This window comes from Lagopus muta, chromosome 17 (genome assembly GCF_023343835.1).
Source record: "Lagopus muta isolate bLagMut1 chromosome 17, bLagMut1 primary, whole genome shotgun sequence".
Classification (NCBI taxonomy): domain Eukaryota; kingdom Metazoa; phylum Chordata; class Aves; order Galliformes; family Phasianidae; genus Lagopus; species Lagopus muta.
Window position 1 is genome coordinate 2,764,741 of NC_064449.1, and position 18,114 is coordinate 2,782,854.

Sequence of the window (18,114 nt, forward strand, 5' to 3'; positions counted from 1 at the left end):
TCCTTGCCATCAATTCCTAATGTTGTTATAACTTAGCTCAGGCTGCAGTTAACTTTGCTACTGATACAGTCGTGGGAGTAATTAACTCTTTATATATGAGTTTCCTGCATATTTTTCGTATGCATTTTACAAATGAGGAGTTTTCACAAATCCTAACAGAAAACTGAATCTCTCAAAGTAAAGGCTGATTAACATACAGGCTGATTCCTTAAAGCAAAGGCTGATGGTGAGCACGGTTAGGGATTTGTATGTACCAAGTCCCTGTTCCTGGCTGTTTGTTTTGCATGCTGATTTACATCCCTGCCTGGGTCAGGACTATCCCACACTTGTTGCCAGAAATGAACTTGATGCATTTTAAAATCTGAAGTAATTTTAATTCAAAAGTGGTAGAGCTGTGATCTTCAGCTTCCATCTGAATTGTGTATGGAAAGTTTGTCTTTTCATTCTTAGTTTTGAGAATGCAGATGTATGTCTAAGTATAACTTTGTCAGTGGACCAGTGGGCAAAGTGCTTCTCCTTTAAAAGAGCTGAACAGCAAACACTGATCTTAAAATAAAGCAGCTAGCTTATGTATGGCCTTTGTTGTCTGTTTGGAAATGAGAAATTCCAGACTTTCTTCAGCAGCTCTTCCTGCTTAAATGTGAGTTATAGTCAGGTTTCAAATATGCGGTGATGAGGAAAACAGATGTGACAACCATCAGACAGCGGGGAAAACAGCTTTCTCTCCTGACTGCTGTGTAGGCTCAGCTGCTCTGCTCCTGAGCAGGGATGAATAAGTGTGCAGCCAGTTCTAGACCAGTGTGTGTTCTTCTTTCTGGTTCCCAAAGCCTGTGTGTAAGGTCAGGTCATAAATCCAGCACATAGGACAACTACACGAGTCCAGCTGGTTGGCTGGGCTTTAAACAAACACTTTGTTCTTCATTATTTGAGTCATAATTTGACTTTGTGTCCTCTCTGATAAAAATGAGGAGATGCCCTTCCTATTCTGTAGGAGAGCACACCTTTTCACTTGAAATTCAAGGCCTTACGTCCTTGTCCAGGGAACCTCAGAAGCAGAACAGGAGGTTTTGAGGCATTTTGGTCTCTTGTGTCCCTCTAGAGGCCCTGTGGGAGCTTCTGTTTCCAAGAAAGGGTGTGTATATATCTATATGTGTCTATGTGGAGGCAAAGTTGACCTCAAGAAAACTGAAAACAGACATGAAATGAGTTTGCTTCTGGGATTTATTTTGAGGAGCTTAAACGTTAAGCTGGGCTCCAGTCTTAGAGCTACTGGTTACTGCTATGTGATGCTCATGAAGGCACAGCTCAGGTTCTCTCAGTATCTGATAGTGGTAGCAGAATGGCCAGCAGATTGTCAGAATTCCAAGCATCTTCACCCAGCCGTGGCACTGAGGGCTGTGCTTTGGTGGTGGTTGGTGGTACTTGGTGAGCATAGGGCTCTTTCCCAACCTTAATCATTCCATCATTCTGCTCTAGGAATTAAGCACTTAGAGCAGCCAAGCACCTCCCTGGGCACTGCAGGTGGGTGTAAGGCAGGACAGTGGTACAGACAGCATGAGGTAAAGGTTAAAACCCTCTGCCTTGTGTTTGGTGCTACCTCCAGCCTGAAACTAAGGCTACGAATCCTCATTACAAAAACCCCTCCGTCTGGGTTTCATGAAAGCTGTGGAATCTGTTTTAATCTGTTAAAGAAGATCAGTTTTGTAAAATATGTGGGTTTTGTTTGATTTTGTAACACGGATATCGAAGTCTCCCGAGGCTTCCTGCACTGCAGGAGATGCGGTTCCTGATAGGGGGGGAATAGGAATCTGCTCATTCGGACTCAGAAATCTGGATGTGCTCACAAATGGACTTAAGACCACTCCTGTTGAAGTTCTCTGCTGTGTAAGGAAGCCAGAAATTGCATAAATTGCCAACCTGACATTGCCAGGAAAACAAACACAAAACCAACAGCTCTTGTGAGGCTGATGGTTGCGTTGTGCAGCTTTCAAACTTGGTGTGATAACCTTGTAAAACCTGGTGTTTGGAGAAATTTCCAAAAATCTGACTGTTGAGACTGGTTTTGTAGGGAGAGCAGCACAGGGAGCTGCATCTGGAAGATACAAACCAAAGTGCTGTAGGAGAGGATGGGTCTGTGCTACCAGTGTGTTCATAAAACTCTGCTCTACTGGAGTATTATAAATATTAGATTTGATATACAAGCCAAAAATCCATTCCCACAGGAGAAATGATCCAAATGAAGAATTAGATTGCCTCAACGAGTAATGTTCAGCCCAAATTGACGTCTGCATTGTGAAGTGTTCGTGCTTTACTCATTTTCAGGTGTAACATACGCTCAACAAAACTTCTGGTCTTTAGAAATGAGGACAAAATACTTAGAACTCCTTTCTTTTCGCTGTTACAGGGCACTGAAGGAACCCAAAGAGCTGAATTTCATTTTTGGTGTGAATATTGAGCAGCGTGAGTTGGATGGCATGTTCATTTATAACTGCAGTCGACTGATAAAGATGTATGAGAAGGTGGGCCCACAGCTGGAGGGTGGCATGTGAGTTTTTGGAGATTTTTCAGCAATATTTCTGCATGTTCTTACACATAACTTAGGCCTTCCAATAATCTTTTTCTGCGTTAATCGTTCTTTGTGAGCATGAGACTTTCATTTTCTCAACCTTTGGTTTGGGTTCTGACAAATAACATGTATTCTAACATTTCCCAGTAGTTCCATGTTTTCCCAATGAACAGTGAGTTCTCTCCACAGCAGCTCAAGTCTGAATTAGAAGGCTGATGAACTTAAGAACAGTACTGCTGCCAGAGCACACGTGTGTGACTGTGTGTGTGCCATCAGCTGTGCCCTGTGCTGTGTGTCTGAGCAATGATCAACCAGTTTAATGCTGTTTCTGACTGTGTGTTCCTCTTGCAGGGCATGTGGTGGAGTAGTCGGTGTCGTGGATGTGCCCTATCTGGTTCTGGAGCCAACTCATAACAAACAAGACTTTGCTGATGCCAAAGAATACCGACACTTGCTGAAGGCTATGGGAGAGCATTTAGCTCAGTACTGGAAGGATGTGGCTATAGGTAATGAAGCTTTACAGTTTCCAGGGGCATGAGGGGGAAATTTGGGTTGGAAGGGAACCGAGGGAGAGGACAACCAAGAGTGAACGTGACGATGTCTATGATCATAACTCCGTATTGAATGGAAGCTTGTTTGTTTTCCAGCCCAGAAGGGTATCATCAAGTTCTGGGATGAGTTTGGTTATCTGTCAGCAAACTGGAACCAGCCTCCATCCAGTGAACTGCGCTACAAGCGCCGCAGAGCCATGGAGATCCCTACCACCATCCAGTGCGGTGCGTGTGAGCGGTGGGAGGCTGCTCCTCTGTGGGAAGAACCCCAATTTGGGGACAGATAAATGGGAGGAGGTTTGAGACAAACTCCTCTATCGTGGTTCCCTCTGCCTTTTTCCCAGCATCTGCTGGTAGAGTTAAATGTCTTAAAATAAGGTTCTGGTCCTGCATGGTGTGCTGATCATGATTTTCTTTAGGCAGCCTTACAGAACAGCACAGATGTACTTAGCAGGAGAGTTGAAAATGGGCTTAGAAATGTCGTAGGAAGTAGGATTGATCAAAGCCACCCATCTCAAGGCAAATAAGATCTCAAAGTTCCCCATAAGCAATGGAGAGCAGCCAAGTGCCTTGTGTTCTGATGCACCACCTACGAAACAGCTCTGGATATAGCACAGAAGAGATCCATTTACAGTCATCTCTTTAGCTTCTCTTTTGTGCATTGCTGAGTCGCTCTGGCTAAGCCCTTATTCCAGCTGGGAGAAGGGAGATCTCAACATAACCACTTCCTCATTTCATAGAGGGACTCCAAACTCCCATGACCATTTTCCCACGGGAACTGGGAATGAGGATGTAGCAAGGAACGTAGAGCCAATCTTTTGGAATTATTTTGTCATGCTCTCCTCCCTAGATGGTTTTCTCAGTAACTTCCAGTTTCTTAGAACATAAGAGGAACTTTCCTGTTATTCTTCATCATCTTCGCTGTTGACATCAGCCATGGCTTGTGAAGTCCTCCCAGAGCCTGATTTATAAATGCTCATCTTCTATTAATTTTTAAGTTGTTGGTTTCCTGGTAGTCCAGCAGTGCCCTAAAAACCAAACACAGTACATCTGACTCATCTAAAATCTATTACATTATCTAATTGTAGTGGTTATATCTCTGAGTTCTTGAGTGTTGGTGTCAGTAAGAGACAGCCTGCCTCCTGAGATGAGCAGTGATTTCAGGATGGCCTCCATTTGTAAGTGCTGTCACTGTAGCAGTGAAGTGCTCAAGTATTAGTTGATGCCAGGCTTCATCAGATTATTGTTGTGGTTGCTTTGTTTACCAGATTTGAGGTCTTCCTCAAAGGGAAGGTATATATTGTGTACATCTGTACTTTGCCACTAGTCATAAATGTCATGGAATATGTTTTGGAAATAGATGTGGTCCTTGGGCATTGAATAAGCTTGAGAAGTGCTATAGAAAGAGCATGGCTGTGTGCCTCAAGCTGTGCATTTCTGACTGGCAAAGTGCTTACTTTAACAGATGTATGCCTGAAATGGAGGACTCTCCCATTCCAGCTGAGTTCAGTGGAGAAGAATTACCCTGATAGTTGGGTGTGCTCTATGAACCCTGATCCTGAACAAAATAGGTAAGAATCAGTTAATATAAATAATGCCTTATTTGCATATTTATGGTCAGGAGGCTTTTTTTTGGGGGGGGGGGGGAATAGCTGGAGAGACAGACAGTAGTTCTGTACCTGTATGGATACCTGTGGGTGTGCTTGCTGTCTAACCAAGTAGTTAGGACATACTAATTAGTGCTGACACGCAGGTGGACGTGGCAAATTAGTGTGTGCTCTCAGCAAGTTTGCTGCTGATGCAGAAGTGGAAGAGTGGCTCTTTTGCCAAAGGGTTGTGCTGCCCTCCAGAGGGACCTGGACATGCTGGTGCAGTGGGCTGATAGGAGCTTCATGGTATTCAGCAGGAATTGCACGAGTCCTGCACCTGAGGTGGAACAGCCTGAGGCACCAGGACATGATGAGAGTCCAGCTGAAAGGCAGCTGTTCAGAAAAGACCTGGGGGTCCTGGTGGGCACAACTTGAACATGAGCTGGCAGCGTGCAGAGATGACCTGTGGTGTTCTGGGCTGCATCAGGAAGAGTGCTGCAAGCAAGAGAAGCAGTGTTGCATTGTGATAAGCAATGGATACAAACTGAAATAAAGCAGGATCCTCCTTGAATATCAGGAGACACTTGGAACACGAGAGTGACTGTGCTCTGGCACTGATTGCATAGAGAGACTGGAGTTTCCCTCCTTGTGAATACTTAGAAGCCATCTGGATGTGGTCCTGGGCAACCTATTCTGGGCATCTGTTTGAGCAGAAGGGTTGGACTGATGGCCTCCAGAAGGTCCATTCCAACCTCAGCCATTCTATGCTTCTGTGAAACGAGGTTCCTCTGTGGGCTTTCTGCACCGTCGCTGGAAATATGATTGTACCAGTAGTTCATGCAGTCAAATTGTTACCCATCTTTGTATTGGCCTATCCCCAAACTTCATTTAAGATGGCTCCGGGGCTTGGAACTGGTAATTCCCAGTGTTAATGGCTTGGCTTATTGGCAGTGCTTTTGATCCTTACAAGGTGTATTTCCCACGAGGGAGAAAACAGCTGTATCTCTGGGATTGTGGCTGCTGCAGAAAGAAAAAGGGGCTTTAGTGCTGTTTTAGTGCTGTGCTAAGGATGGGCACAGTGCTGCAAGTGAGAGAGGTGTAGAGTCTGCAGTCTGTACTGAAGTTGTCTTGCTTTCCTTTGGTGCTAGGTGTGAAGCTCCAGAGCAGAAGCAGAAATTACCACTGGGAGCCTTGAAGAAGGACTCAAAATCACAGGAGGAAAAGCAGAAACAACTGTCAGAGAAAATCCGGCAGCAGCAGGAAAAACTGGAAGCACTGCAGGTAAACCTGGAGGTCTCCCACTGAGCACAGCAGGCTTTGAGGGACCTGGTGCAAGCAGATGATGCTGAGAGTAATGGGTAATGGCCCCAAATGCTGCGTGTGCTGTGTCACATTCATTGGGTGGGGTTGTTTTAATTGAATATCTCAAGTCTCATTTCCTGTTAGGAAGGTGGGAGTTGATTGCTGGTGTCCTGCTCTTGAGAGACAGCAGAAAGGGACTTCTTTAGCATTGCTGATCTTTTTTGGAATGGGCAGACAGTTTGCTAGGCTGGGTTAGTGTGGCTTTTAAAGGTAAACGTTCTGGGTTTTCTTTCCTTCATAGAAAACCACACCAGTTCGATCTCAAGCTGACTTAAAGAAGCTGCCTCTGGAAGTGACCACACGGCCTGCAGGGGAGGTAATTGGGATAGCACTCAATTAGAGTGTAGGCTGCTCTTCTGCACTGTCCTTAGCTCAGAGCCTGACTTTTCTGTCTGTTCTCCCTATGTACCTTGATCTGTCTTGGAACATCCAGCCAGTGACTCGATCGCAGCGCCCACGATCTCCTCCCTTACCCGATGTCATCAAGAATGCTCCCAGCAGACCGCCACCACTTACACCTCCTTCCAGGTCTGTCAGTCAGCTGAGGAGGGGCTCTTCAACTTGGACAGCTATTAACACTCCCAGATTGGCAAGCATTCTCTCCAAGGAGGAGGCCAGCACTTCCAAGATGTACCACGATGCTGTAACAGCTGTGACAGCCAGAAAATACAATAGCACTTCAAAGACTCTTGCCAAACCAACTACACCAACCAAACCCTCCTCTGCTGTCCCACAGAGCCCCAAAAGCCCACGTGAGACACCCAACTCAAAAACTGCCAAGGTGTCAACACCAAAGAAACCTGCCACTGTCAGATCGCCCCAGGTGAGACTCAGTGGGGTGAAAACCATCAGCTCCTTACCTGCTGTTCTGCACAGCCCGTGCTGCTGTGTCACATCACAGAGAAGTAATGGAGCAGCAGGGTTGAGGGCTCCTATTATCATACGGCACCCTGTAGAACCTTGAATAGTGAAGATACGTGTGCTGAGTTGGTGGGGCTTTTTGTTTTTTCCTGTTTGTTTTTTCAAATATTTGGTGAATAAATTCTGTTTTATAACATACCTGAGGTACAGCTGGAGCTTGTTTGCCTCCTTCAGGCCTGCACCCCCAGGAAGAGGACTGTATGCACTGCTGAGGAGTTGTCTGAGGAGGAAGTAGAGTGCAAGAAGGAGAGGATAAAACGAGGCAAATTTGTAGCAGTGAAAGAGGAGAAGAAAGATCCCAGCGAGGTGGTGGTGGAGGTGAGAGTGCACAAGACTCTGCAGCAGAAGGTGTTTGTCAAGTGTTTGCCATCTTGTCAGCAGGCATCTAACCTGACCTCGCTTTGCTTGTAGCTCACAGACAGTGCAGGGGAAGAAGATATGGCAGAACTGAAGGAAGCTCAGAAAGGTGAGAAAGGAACTCACGATACAGTGAAAAAGAGGTGTTTCACTGGTTAAATGTGTCAGTTCATGAATGCAATGAATTTCTTCTTTCTGAAGAAGAGGGGCTGAGAGACCTCTAGTAAAGATGCTGTTGCATCTTCTGCCAGACCAGTTAATTTCTGCAGCTTGTTCCCAAGATCCTGAATGGAAAGTGACCCAGTAGAAACCCATAGGAAGTTGTCCTAGTCTAATATGAGCCTGAACTGCCCAGATACAGCAGAAGCAGTGTCTGAGAGTGCCACGCCATTTCCTTGCGTATGAATGTTCCTAAGTAGGAGTTCAGCCCTGTGGTAGTGATGTTTTTGGGTTCATGTACCATTCTGAGAGCTGTCACAGTTAGGTTAGCTCCCAGTGGCTGCCTTCTCTAAAGATAAAGCAGAATGCGACCGCCAGCGTCTGAATATTTGCCCCATCTTTGCTGTCTCCTTCTTTGCAGACAAAGGGCTGCACGTGGAGGTCCGTGTGAACAAGGAATGGTTCACAGGCCGTGTCACAGCTGTGCAAAAGGGCAAGCGTGCCATACGCTGGAAGGTGAAGTTTGATTATGTTCCTACAGACACCACGCCAAGAGATCGCTGGTAACTATCTTCAGCTGCTGCATTTTGGAGGCTTGTTGTGCTTTCAAGAGGAAGACTGGTTTGCTTACGTAGATACTGAAGACAGAAATACATTGCTGTCATGTCAGGGAGTGTGTGTGTGTGTGTGTGTGTGTGTGCACTCAGGACAGCTCAGCTGCTTTGCAAAGAGTGAACACAACACACTCAGTACAATCTGCTCACCACTTGAATGTGATGCTCCCCTGGAGGCAGCTGTTGTGTGATCTAGAGGTCTCAGTGGCAGATATGTACGGATTCTGATGAAGCTGTTAAGTGTTTCAGGTGTGACTGATGTAGGTCAATATATCTGATTTTCCCTTTCTTTTTCCCCTTCACAGGGTACAGAAGGGTAGTGAGGATGTGAGATTGATGAAGCCTCCCTCTCCAGAGCACCAGAGTCCAGACACACAGCTGGAAGAGGAGCTGGTTGTGGCTGAACCTTCTACCTCAGAATGTGTTGGAATTGAACCAGACACTACAGGTCCTAGCAGTGGCCAAGAAACAGTAGACTTACTAGTTCAGATCCTTCGGTGAGTTCACAGTTTTCCTTGTGAGCTGCTGCAGCCTGATGGCTTTCCTTTTTCAGGCTCAAACTCCAGCTTTGTTTCTTCTTTCCTGCATAGGAATTGTTTGCGATACTTCTTGCCTCCAAATTTTCCTATTTCCAAGAAGGAGTTGAGTTCCATGAGTTCAGAAGGATTGCTGGCATTTCCCTTGGTGAGTTCAGTACATCTGGAAAAATAAACTGTGTAGTTTGTTGGGGATTTTCCCCCCATTCTTACGACAAGCCTGCATCCTCTGGTTGCGGGATTGGGCACCTCAGAAACTCATTTGTATCCTTAGCAGACTGGTGTATCTGAGGGGGAAAAAAAGAGTTCATAAATGGTGCCTCAGGTCTTCTATTACCATACATCTGCGTGGGAAAGCTGTTGGTTGCTGCTACCTGAAGTTCTTATCCAGTGCTGTTAAGTTTTTAACAAGAGAAGCCGGGTCTGAGATCTATAGAAATGGAATGTAGGCACATCTGTTCATTTACCCCCAACCTTTAAGTCCAACTTACAAAGAGACCATCTGAAAAATAAGAGGGAGCATGGAAGCCAACCCCCTTGTACTTCTCCAGATGACCAGGCTCACAGAGATGGAGCAGAATTTCAAGATTCACAGCCCACCAGTGATTCACCTTAAGGTTGAGCAAGGAACAAATGGGATTCTGCATGGGGGTCAGTATCCTGATTTCCTTGATATATGTTCTAAAGCTGAGAACACATGCTTGAAATTCTCTCCTGGCCTTTACCAGCAGCATAGCTGAAACGTGTTTGTTATGAGTCAGTACTGTGAGCTGCAGCACTGTGCTGTGTTCAGGAAATACTTCATAAGCTTTGAGGGCTTTTTCTTCCACCGTAGTTTGAATGACTGGAAGGAGGCCCCCACAAAACAGCTCTGTGGGTTTCCTTCCCTAACCCAGAGGCGTAGGTTCTCTGAACAATATCAGAAGTGGTGGGAGTCAACCGACAGGGATGAAGTCTTCTGTGCTTGAACAGTCTGTTCTTCCTTTGGTGGCTGAGTCTGCACCAGCATCCGTGTGCTGCTAATAGAAAAATGCAGAGAACTGATACTGGCTCTGCTGGCTTTTCTCTCCTCTGACATACTGCCAAACCACAATGTCCTTAATCTGAATTCGGTCCGCTTCTGTTGCATTTCTGGTCTTTGGGAATGGGAAAACCTGTGTGATTTCTGTGCTTCATACCGTAGGCAGATGAGGTATGTGAATGTGAGCATGGCAAGGAGTGTGGAATTGAAAATGGAATTGAAAATGGAATGTGAGCAGCCAGGGAGTACAGAAGGGCTGCGTTACCCTCGTGTTGTTCGGTCCTGCTGGGGTCTCTTTTACATTTAGTGCTTCTTTTAACGTGTCCTCTCTTGTTGTTTTTCTGTTCCATAGAAAGACTATTTCAAACAGTACGAGATGGGTCTGCAGAACCTGTGCAATTCGTATCAGACCCGTGCTGATGCCCGGGCCAAAGCCTGTGAAGAAAACCTGCGCAATACTGAGAGAAAGCTGAAGGAAACGGAGGAGAAACTGCAGAAGCTGAGAACTAACATTGTGGCTTTGCTGCAGAAGGTGCAGGAGGTGGGTGAACCACAGCACCGTGACCTTCATCAGACCAAGGCCAGTCCGGGCACTGGGTGTTTTAGTCCAGAATTGAGCTGTACTTCAGTTCTTTCTTTTTCAACCAGAGGGTGGTGAGGCACTGGAACAGGTTGCCCAAGGAGGCTGTGGATGCCCCATCCCTGCAGGCATCCAAGGCCAGGCTGGATGTGGCTCTGGGCAGCCTGGGCTGCTGGTTGGCGACCCTGCATGTAGCAGAGTGTTGGAACTGATGAACCCTGTGGTCCTTTGCAACCCAGGCCATTCTGTGATGCTATGACTGTGATTCTTTCTCAGTGTGGTGCCACTTGGGTCCAGACCAGCAGAAGCAGCTGTGTGCTGCTGTCACTGCCCACCTTGTGGCAGTCAGGATGGGTGCTGCAGAAGATGCTGTGTCGCTGGACAAGGAGGGGTTTTGTTCTTTCCATTCTCGCACTGCTCTTCAAGATTCACTTTTTCACTGACATTTCTTGTTCTTTTCATTGCAGGACATTGATATTAATACAGATGATGAACTGGATGCATATATCGAGGACCTGATCACAAAAGGAGACTGAATAGCATTACACATCCTCAGGAAGTGTAGAATTGCTGGTTACTTTGATGGAGATGTGGATTCCTGCAGTAGAAGTCTATGACAGCAGATGAAAGAAGAGAGCTTGTAGACAGTGCTGCCATTGTTTTGGTGTACAGCTTGTGACTGAAAAGGACATTTGTGCTTTTGGCAGGAAAGTTTTTAACATTATAATTCTTTGAATTTCATTCTTCCTTTTGTTTATAAATATTTATTTTTAAAATAAATGGGAACTGTGCCTGGTATGATGGGAGGGTTGCTGTGTGGTTTTAGTGAAGTAAAAGTGTGGGTCCCCTTTTTGCATGTGAGGTACATGTTAAACCTGGAAGACCAGAATCTCATGCCTAGCAAGTTGTCTCATAAGAATCTGACAGGAAGTTGAAACTAGGTTTTAAACACTGGGAGAAGAGGCCAGGACTTGAGAACTTCTCTTGATGTAGAGAAAAACAGAGACCTGAGCTTCAGAGTAGGGATCCAGGCAGTGTGTGTGGAGGGGATGCAACTGTGAGGATTCTCAAAGCTGAGTGTGGGGGTAGGGGCTGGCATTCGTGCAGTTGTTGAGTGTAGGGTCTGTGTAAGCAGGTGGAATTGTCATGGTGCTGACAGTACAGAGGATGAGGATCCTCTAAAGAGAGTTTGGCTGCTCACGTGGCTCGCAGCAAATTGCAGTGGTCAGAGGAAGAAAGCTGGAGTTCACGTTGTTTCCTAGCAGTTATCACACGTTATTGCTGCTGTTTCTTTGGGACATAATTGCAACAGCAGCAGAGCCCCTTGGCCAGCTGAAAATAAAGTGACCCTATGTTCTGTCCTGATTCCCTCAGGTTTGTGTTGCTTTGATCCTCTTGCCATTCCAGGTAATTTTAATTGAAGCACTGGAACTCAGAGCCCTGAACTGCTAATTTTTGTCAGGCCCTTGGCTCAGCAACAAGGACGTTGCCTTTCCCTCTTGCTCCAAGCTGGAGGCTGAATTGCAGCTCCTTGCAGAGCACTTCTTGCACAGACCGCGTGGTTTGAGTTCATTGGCCAGCTGTCTGCTCAGCTCTGCTCACAGGAGACGAGTACAAATGAGTCCATGCTCAGAAACCTCTACAGCCCAACTGCTTCATGAGTCACAGCGTGAGCAAGACGTGCCCACCTCCAGGAACACCAAATGAACCGTGCTGTTGCCATTCCTTTGTAAGCTGAATGTGTGGTAGATGTTGCAGGGAGGAAACCCAGTCCAAAGTAAACATCTGTTACTGAGCAGCTCTAAGTTCTGCGTACCACAGGAAAAATAAAAAGAGGGAAGATTGGTTCATTTACCCGCATTTCAGGCCCTTGTGACAGCATACAGTCTGAGGCTGATTGCTTTTGTTCAGGTTGAGGATCCTTGTGTAAGAAGCATCCTTCCATAAATGCAGGAGCAACCTCCACCAGCTTCTCAAGCTCTTCACGTGTGTTGGAGATGTGTTAACGGGGATTGCACACTGCTGCTCAGGTGGAGATGTTCCCTCTGTAGGACCTGAGTTCTGTGTTGAGGTGAGAAGAAACCTTTGTCCTCCCCAGGTGAGCAGCAGGAGTTCTGAAGAAGTAGATTTCATTGAAGTACAGCTCGAGGATAATGCAGTTAGTAAGCTTTAATTCATACCACTGGGAGCATGGCAGTGTAGAACCAATAGTCGTCACGTGTTTCTAAGTTGGATCCCATACTCCTCCCTTTAGGAAGGTTTTACATGATTTTATTCCTCTGTTTTCTGGGAATTTCTTATTTTCAGTTTTAAATTTTCTTCATGGCATTTCATCTCTGTTCTCGTACCAAATACTTTTGATCAAGTTTATATTTCTTCACTGGAGTTACATTCATCAGCGCAGCTGATGCACAACTGCCTCCTCTCACCTTCAGTTCTGCTAGGAAAAGGAAGCCAAGAACTCTTAGGTGCTAATAAAGCCATTCTCAAGACCTTCCTGCTGTTTCTTTGCAGTGGTTTCAGTTTTACTTAGAATCATGGAACCATTTGAGTTGGAAGGGACCACTAAAGGCCATCTGGTTCAACTCCACTGCACTGAACAGGGACACCCACTGGTCAGGTGTTCGGAGTCCCATCCCCTCACCTTGGGTGTCTGCAGGGACAGGGCATCCATGCAGGTGCAAATACATGTATTTAATAACAAGGCGAGAAAATAAATGCTTGAACATCAACTTTTGGGTCTTGCTGTGGTGATTGTTCCAGGATAACTTTGCCTTAGGCTCAAGAGGAAAGAAGAAAGCCGAAGGCAGCATCTGAAGGAGCTCCTGTCTAAAGGCAGCCCTGTGCTGACGGTGTTTTCTGTATGTCTTCAAAGCCCACATGTGTGCCAGGAAAGGCTTTGCACAAGGTCTGTTCTGGTAGTAGCACAAAACCAGACCCAGCTGCTCTTCGGCAGCGTTGTGCTGTGTTGTGATTCCCATCCTGTTGTGGCAATTGGTTCCTCTATGAGTGGGACGTAGTCCTGTGCCTGCAGCTATCTTCAATCCTCTCTTGTTGTGGCCTCAGGGTCTCAAGATGTAACTCACACTTGACCAGTGCCTTGAGACCGGGGGCATTAAGGCCCTTCTGAGGCCAGTGTTGTGACCAAGCTCTCAGAGCAAAGCATCTGCTGTGTTGGTACCTGAGGCTCAGGCTGCTTGTGGCCACGGCTCCAAGGCTGCAGCTGAGGCTGGCCGGGACAGCAGTGGTGTGCAGGTCTGGGATGCTCAGCAGGTCTGGGATGCTCAGCCACCCCGGGCTGCTCTGTGGGGCTGAGGGAATCTGCAGCCCAGCTGCAGTGGGGGCTCATGAAGTGTTGCATTGTCTGTGCAGGGGCTGCGGGCGCCTGGGAACGTGGGCATGAGCAGAGGTGCCACCTCGAGCTGCCATGTCTCCAGGGCAACACCTCGGGGCAGCAGAGGAATCCCCAGCCCTGCAGGACAGCCCCAGCCCGACCCTGGCTTTGTTGGCTCCCTGCTGTTTGTTCATAGACAAGAGGATGAGGCCTTCCTTTTCCTGCCAGCTGCCTGGAAGCGGCTCCGCCGACATAAAAAGCTCCACTGGTGTCTGCCCCGCAGGAGAGAAGGGACCCACTGAGCTCTGCACTGAGCCCTGTGCCAAGGCACCGCGAGGGGCACAGTGGGCCCTTGTCCCTGTGCCAGGAGCAGCTGGCAGCTTCCTACCACGGCCACGAGCTCCTGGCAGCAGCAGCATCCTCAGCCCCACAGCGGCATGGGGCAGCCTGAGCCTAGCCCAGCTGCAGGAGCCGTTGTGCTGCTCATCCTGAGGCCCGGCACTCCCCTAAGGTGGGCACTGGCTGTGGGACCCCTTGGAGTTCTGTATGCCCTCGTGCTGTAGGGCTACGTTGTCCTTTGGTTCCTTTCCATTCCCCTCCTGCCCTCTCCTCAGCTCTGCCGGCCTTGTGCAAGCCACTGTCCCACCATATCTGAGCCAGAGGACAAGAAGAGGGGGGCCCGACAGCACAGGCAGGGTCAGTATGCCACCACCACCCCCATCCCAAAGCTCCGCATCTGTCTGAGCCTGAGCAGTGAGAGTACATTTGGAAGCTGGAGGCAGTGCCCGGCTCCTGGCGCTTGCCCACCACCTCCTCTTTCCTCCATGGGCACTTAGGAGTGCAGACACTGCACGCATCTCCCAGGTATGAAGCACTGGAGCAGAAACCCAGAGAGGACCCCAAGCTGTCCCAGCTCCTTCTGCCAACACAGGGGTTGGCACCCTGGGGCAGCAGAGAGGGGACACCTCAGCGCAGAGCAGAGCTAGGGTGAGGGCAGAGCCTGCAGGGTCACCTCTGCCTATGCAGGACACAGCCTTGAAGCTGGCAGGTGCTTTTTGTGCTGGGATGCCTTCCCTCTCCCTCAGCCCTCCATCCCAGTGCTCACAGCAGGGCCAGTTCCATCACCACTCCCTGTGTCTGGGGTTTGGCAGCTCACCCCTCATGCCCACGGCTGCAGGGATGTGGTTCTGGGTCCGGTTGGATCTCACACCCCAGGGCACAGCAGCCCCTTGCAGAGGCTGAATGGGTTGCAGGAGAGCTGGACCAAGCTGGAGATGTGCCCTGCTCAGGTAGAGCTACCATTAAAGCAAGGAGGAGCTAGGAGGGCTCCAGGTGACCGTGCAGGGCTGGGCTCAGCACGCTGCGGCCACAGTTTTGGGTGTGGGGGCTGGGACAGAGTAAGAACCCCATTGGATTTGCAGAGCTGGGACTCAAAGGAGCAGCCTTTGGACTGCCAGCAACCACCCGGCCCCAGGACAGGGCTGTCCTGTGCCAGCAGGAGCGTTAACTCCACTGCGGCACTCCAGGAGTGCCATCTCACACCAGCCCCACGCTATCACCAATGCAGGACTAATTCCTGCCGAACGCACTCTCCGAACCCGGTGCGACTTTAGCGCAGAACGCCTCCAGCGCTAAACTGCAGCCGGGGCAGCGCCGCGCGGGCTCCGACCGCGACGGGACGAAGAAGGGAGCGAGCTCCGAGGGCGGCACGGCCGTTTATTGGGAGGAAGGGGCGCCGCTACACCTTGGTGCCCCCCGAGGAGGGCAGCTCGGAGCGCTGCGTCGGAGCGCTCGGCGTGGAGGAGGCGGCGGGGGGCGGTCGGGCTCCGCGCAGCCCCAGCAGCGCTCGGCACTGCGCGCGGAAGCGGCCGTCGAGGAAGGCGTAGAGCAGCGGGTTGAGGCAGCTGTTGAGGTAGGCGAGGCAGGTGGCGTAGGGATGCAGGCGGGAGATGAGGCCGAGCAGAGCGCACGGCAGCTCCAGCAGCCCGGCCGCCGCCAGCACGAAGAGGCTCTTCAGCAGATGGAAAGGCAGCCAGCAGCCGGCGAACACCCCGACCAGCGCGGCGATCAACCGCAGCAGCCTCCTCCTCGCCGCAGCTTCGGCTCTGCGGGGCCGCAGGTGGCGGCGGACGGCGCTCCCCACGCAGCAGTAGCACACGGCCATGAGCAGCAGCGGAGCGGCGAAGCCCAGCGCGGTGGTGCCGAGGCTGAGCGCCGCCGCCGCCCGCTCCGCGCCGCCGCCCTCCCCCCACAACCGCAGGTCGCACAGCGTGCGGTTCCGCGCGTCCCTCCGCGCCTCGCGGAGCAGCAGGGCGGGCAGAGCGGCCGCCGCCGCCGCCGCCCACAGCGCGGCCAGAGGGCCCAGAGCCGCGGGGCGGCGGAGACGCGCAGAAGCGGCGCGGGGCGGCGGGGGGGCGGCGCGGAGCACGGCGCGGTAACGCTCGGCGCTCAGCCCGCCCAGGCAGAAGGCGGAGGCGAACATGTTGAGCAGCACCAGGTAGCTGCTGAGCTTGCAGAGCGCCGCGCCGAAGGGCCAGTGGAAGCGCAGCGCCGTGTAGGCGGCCCACAGCGGCAGCGTGGCCACGAAGGCCAGGTCGGCCAACGCCAGGTTGCCGATGTAGGCGTCGGCGGAGCGCCGCTTGGCTCGGGGGCCGCGCCACACCGTCAGCAAAACCAGCGCGTTGCCCGCCAGCCCCAGCGCGAAGACCAGCGCGTAGAGCGCGGGCAGCAGCGAGAAGGACGCCTCCCAGTCCGCCTGCCAGGCGCACGCCGTCCCGTTGCCCTCCTCCTCCTCCTCCTCCGCCTCCCCGTAGTAATAATCCGCCTCCGCGTACTCCATCGCCCCGCGTCCCCCCGCGCCGTTTCACCTTTAATAAGGCGACCCCGCGGACCGCCCCGCGGAGGCGGAGAGCGGTGGGAGCGGCTCCGGGGGCGATGGAGGGGGTGCGGGTACCCAAAGTGCGGCCAGAGGGATGGGGGGGCTGTGCTGGGGCTGCGGGAGTGGGGATTGTGCGGGTGGGAACGAGAGCGGGAGGGGATGGAGGGAGCGGGATGCAGGCGGGGATATAGTGGAGATAGCAGGTAGATGTAGTGGGGATAGATGTGGGAATGCAGACAGGGATGCAATGGAGATGCAGTAGAGATGCAGTAGGGATGCAGGCAGGAATGCAGTGGGGGATGCAGGCAGGGATGGATGCAGTAGGGAAGCAGCAGGGATGCAGTAGAGATGCAACAGGAATGCAGAAGGGATGCAGGCAGGGATGGATGCAGGCAGGGATGCAGGCAGGGAAGCAACAGGGATGCAAAAGAGAAGCAATAGGGATGGGTGCAGTAGGAATGCAGGCAGGGAAGCAACAGGGATGCAGGCAGGGAAGCAACAGGGATGGATGCAGTAGGGAAGCAGCAGGGATGCAGTAGGAATGTAGCAGGGATGCAGTAGAGAAGCAGCAGAGATGCAACAAGGATGCAGGCAGTAGGGATGCAGTAGTGCAAAAGCTTCATGCTGAGCACAGTGGGACAGCAGATGCCACTCTGGGCACAGAGGCATCCCACCCCACCTCACACCAGTGGTCCTATTGCTGGTGTGGCCATGCCAGAGGTGAGCAGGACCTGCAGGTGTCAGGGAAGAAGGCAAAGCAATCCCAACAGCTTCCTGGCCAAGGTATCCGGAAGCAAATTCTGTGTCATCTGGTCTGGTTTCCTGCAGATCACTCTGTTTTATCTTTTTTCCCTTCTCTCAAACAAGAACATCCTTGTTTGAAGGGTCCCTCACAGAAGCCACTTCCCCTGTGTGGGTCCCAGGTTGGCACACACCCAGCAGCAGTGCTGCCAGCAGTGGGGTGTGGGGCTGCCTCACACAGCAGAGGTTCTTCCCTCGCTGGCATGGGGAAGGTTCCTGTTCCCCAGTGTGGCTGATGCCCCTGTGTTGCAGTGGCCCTGTGCTGTGGAGTTGGTCCTGATGCAGTGCTCTTAATACCTGTACTGGCCACATCTGTTGTCCTTCTCCCATAAGGCCTGCTGGGATGCCCTGCTCTGGACTTTGGCATCATCTTCCTTGGGACACCTTTAACCATCACCAATCCCTCCACCGTGCAAAGATGGAAATGTCTTTGTTCAACATTCTGTCCTGCCAGGAGTAGCTGGGGGAGCCATGCCTGCATCAGGGGGACAGGGAAGGCTCAGGGCTTTGGGAGCTGTCCTGCATTCTCTGCAGGAATTGGGGAGGTGCTGGGCTGGCTGGTGCTTGGCCAGGGGTGCAGCTCTTACTTGTTCCAAAGGCAACCAAATTCCTAAGCAACCGAACTGGCAGGAGAGTGAGAAGTGCTTTTTAGTCAGGAAATCCAACTGAAAGGACTGCAGGAGGAAAAAAAAAAAAAGACAAAGTCATATTACATTATTTCACACCTTTTGGCACAGCGTCTCCAGCAAACCAAACTGCCATACAGGACAGCAGGAGCTTGCCTGTCCTGATCCCCTGGCATTTTACTTTAAGGTCCAGTGCTGTGAGTGCGGTGCCCTTGGCCC

The 18,114-nt window shown here is 50.6% G+C and overlaps 2 protein-coding genes across 4 annotated transcripts in view; one reads left to right on the forward strand and one right to left on the reverse strand.

Moving 5' to 3' along the window:
* The window catches only part of MORC2 (MORC family CW-type zinc finger 2), a 36,881-nt gene extending 25,260 nt beyond the window's left edge, over positions 1-11,621 (forward strand). For 2 of the 3 annotated variants that reach the window (XM_048963986.1, XM_048963989.1), the window contains 14 exons: positions 2,405-2,545; positions 2,918-3,072; positions 3,214-3,342; positions 4,583-4,688; positions 5,855-5,987; positions 6,310-6,384; positions 6,502-6,891; positions 7,164-7,307; positions 7,401-7,455; positions 7,927-8,068; positions 8,425-8,616; positions 8,710-8,803; positions 10,029-10,217; positions 10,724-11,621. In XM_048963986.1, the coding sequence (XP_048819943.1) occupies positions 2,405-2,545; positions 2,918-3,072; positions 3,214-3,342; positions 4,583-4,688; positions 5,855-5,987; positions 6,310-6,384; positions 6,502-6,891; positions 7,164-7,307; positions 7,401-7,455; positions 7,927-8,068; positions 8,425-8,616; positions 8,710-8,803; positions 10,029-10,217; positions 10,724-10,792 (2,014 nt within the window). In that variant the 3' untranslated portion in view covers positions 10,793-11,621. Of the gene's footprint in view, positions 1-2,404; positions 2,546-2,917; positions 3,073-3,213; positions 3,343-4,582; positions 4,689-5,854; positions 5,988-6,309; positions 6,385-6,501; positions 6,892-7,163; positions 7,308-7,400; positions 7,456-7,926; positions 8,069-8,424; positions 8,617-8,709; positions 8,804-9,206; positions 9,307-10,028; positions 10,218-10,723 lie in introns of those variants that run through there. The other variant, XM_048963987.1, reaches the window with a different exon arrangement.
* Positions 11,622-15,305: 3,684 nt separating this feature from the next.
* Positions 15,306-16,473, reverse strand: LOC125701797 (apelin receptor A-like). Its single transcript, XM_048964287.1, has one exon. The coding sequence runs from the start codon at positions 16,427-16,429 to the stop codon at positions 15,329-15,331; it is 1,101 nt and encodes a 366-aa protein (XP_048820244.1). The 5' UTR covers positions 16,430-16,473; the 3' UTR covers positions 15,306-15,328.
* Between the last annotated feature and the right edge of the window lie 1,641 nt (positions 16,474-18,114).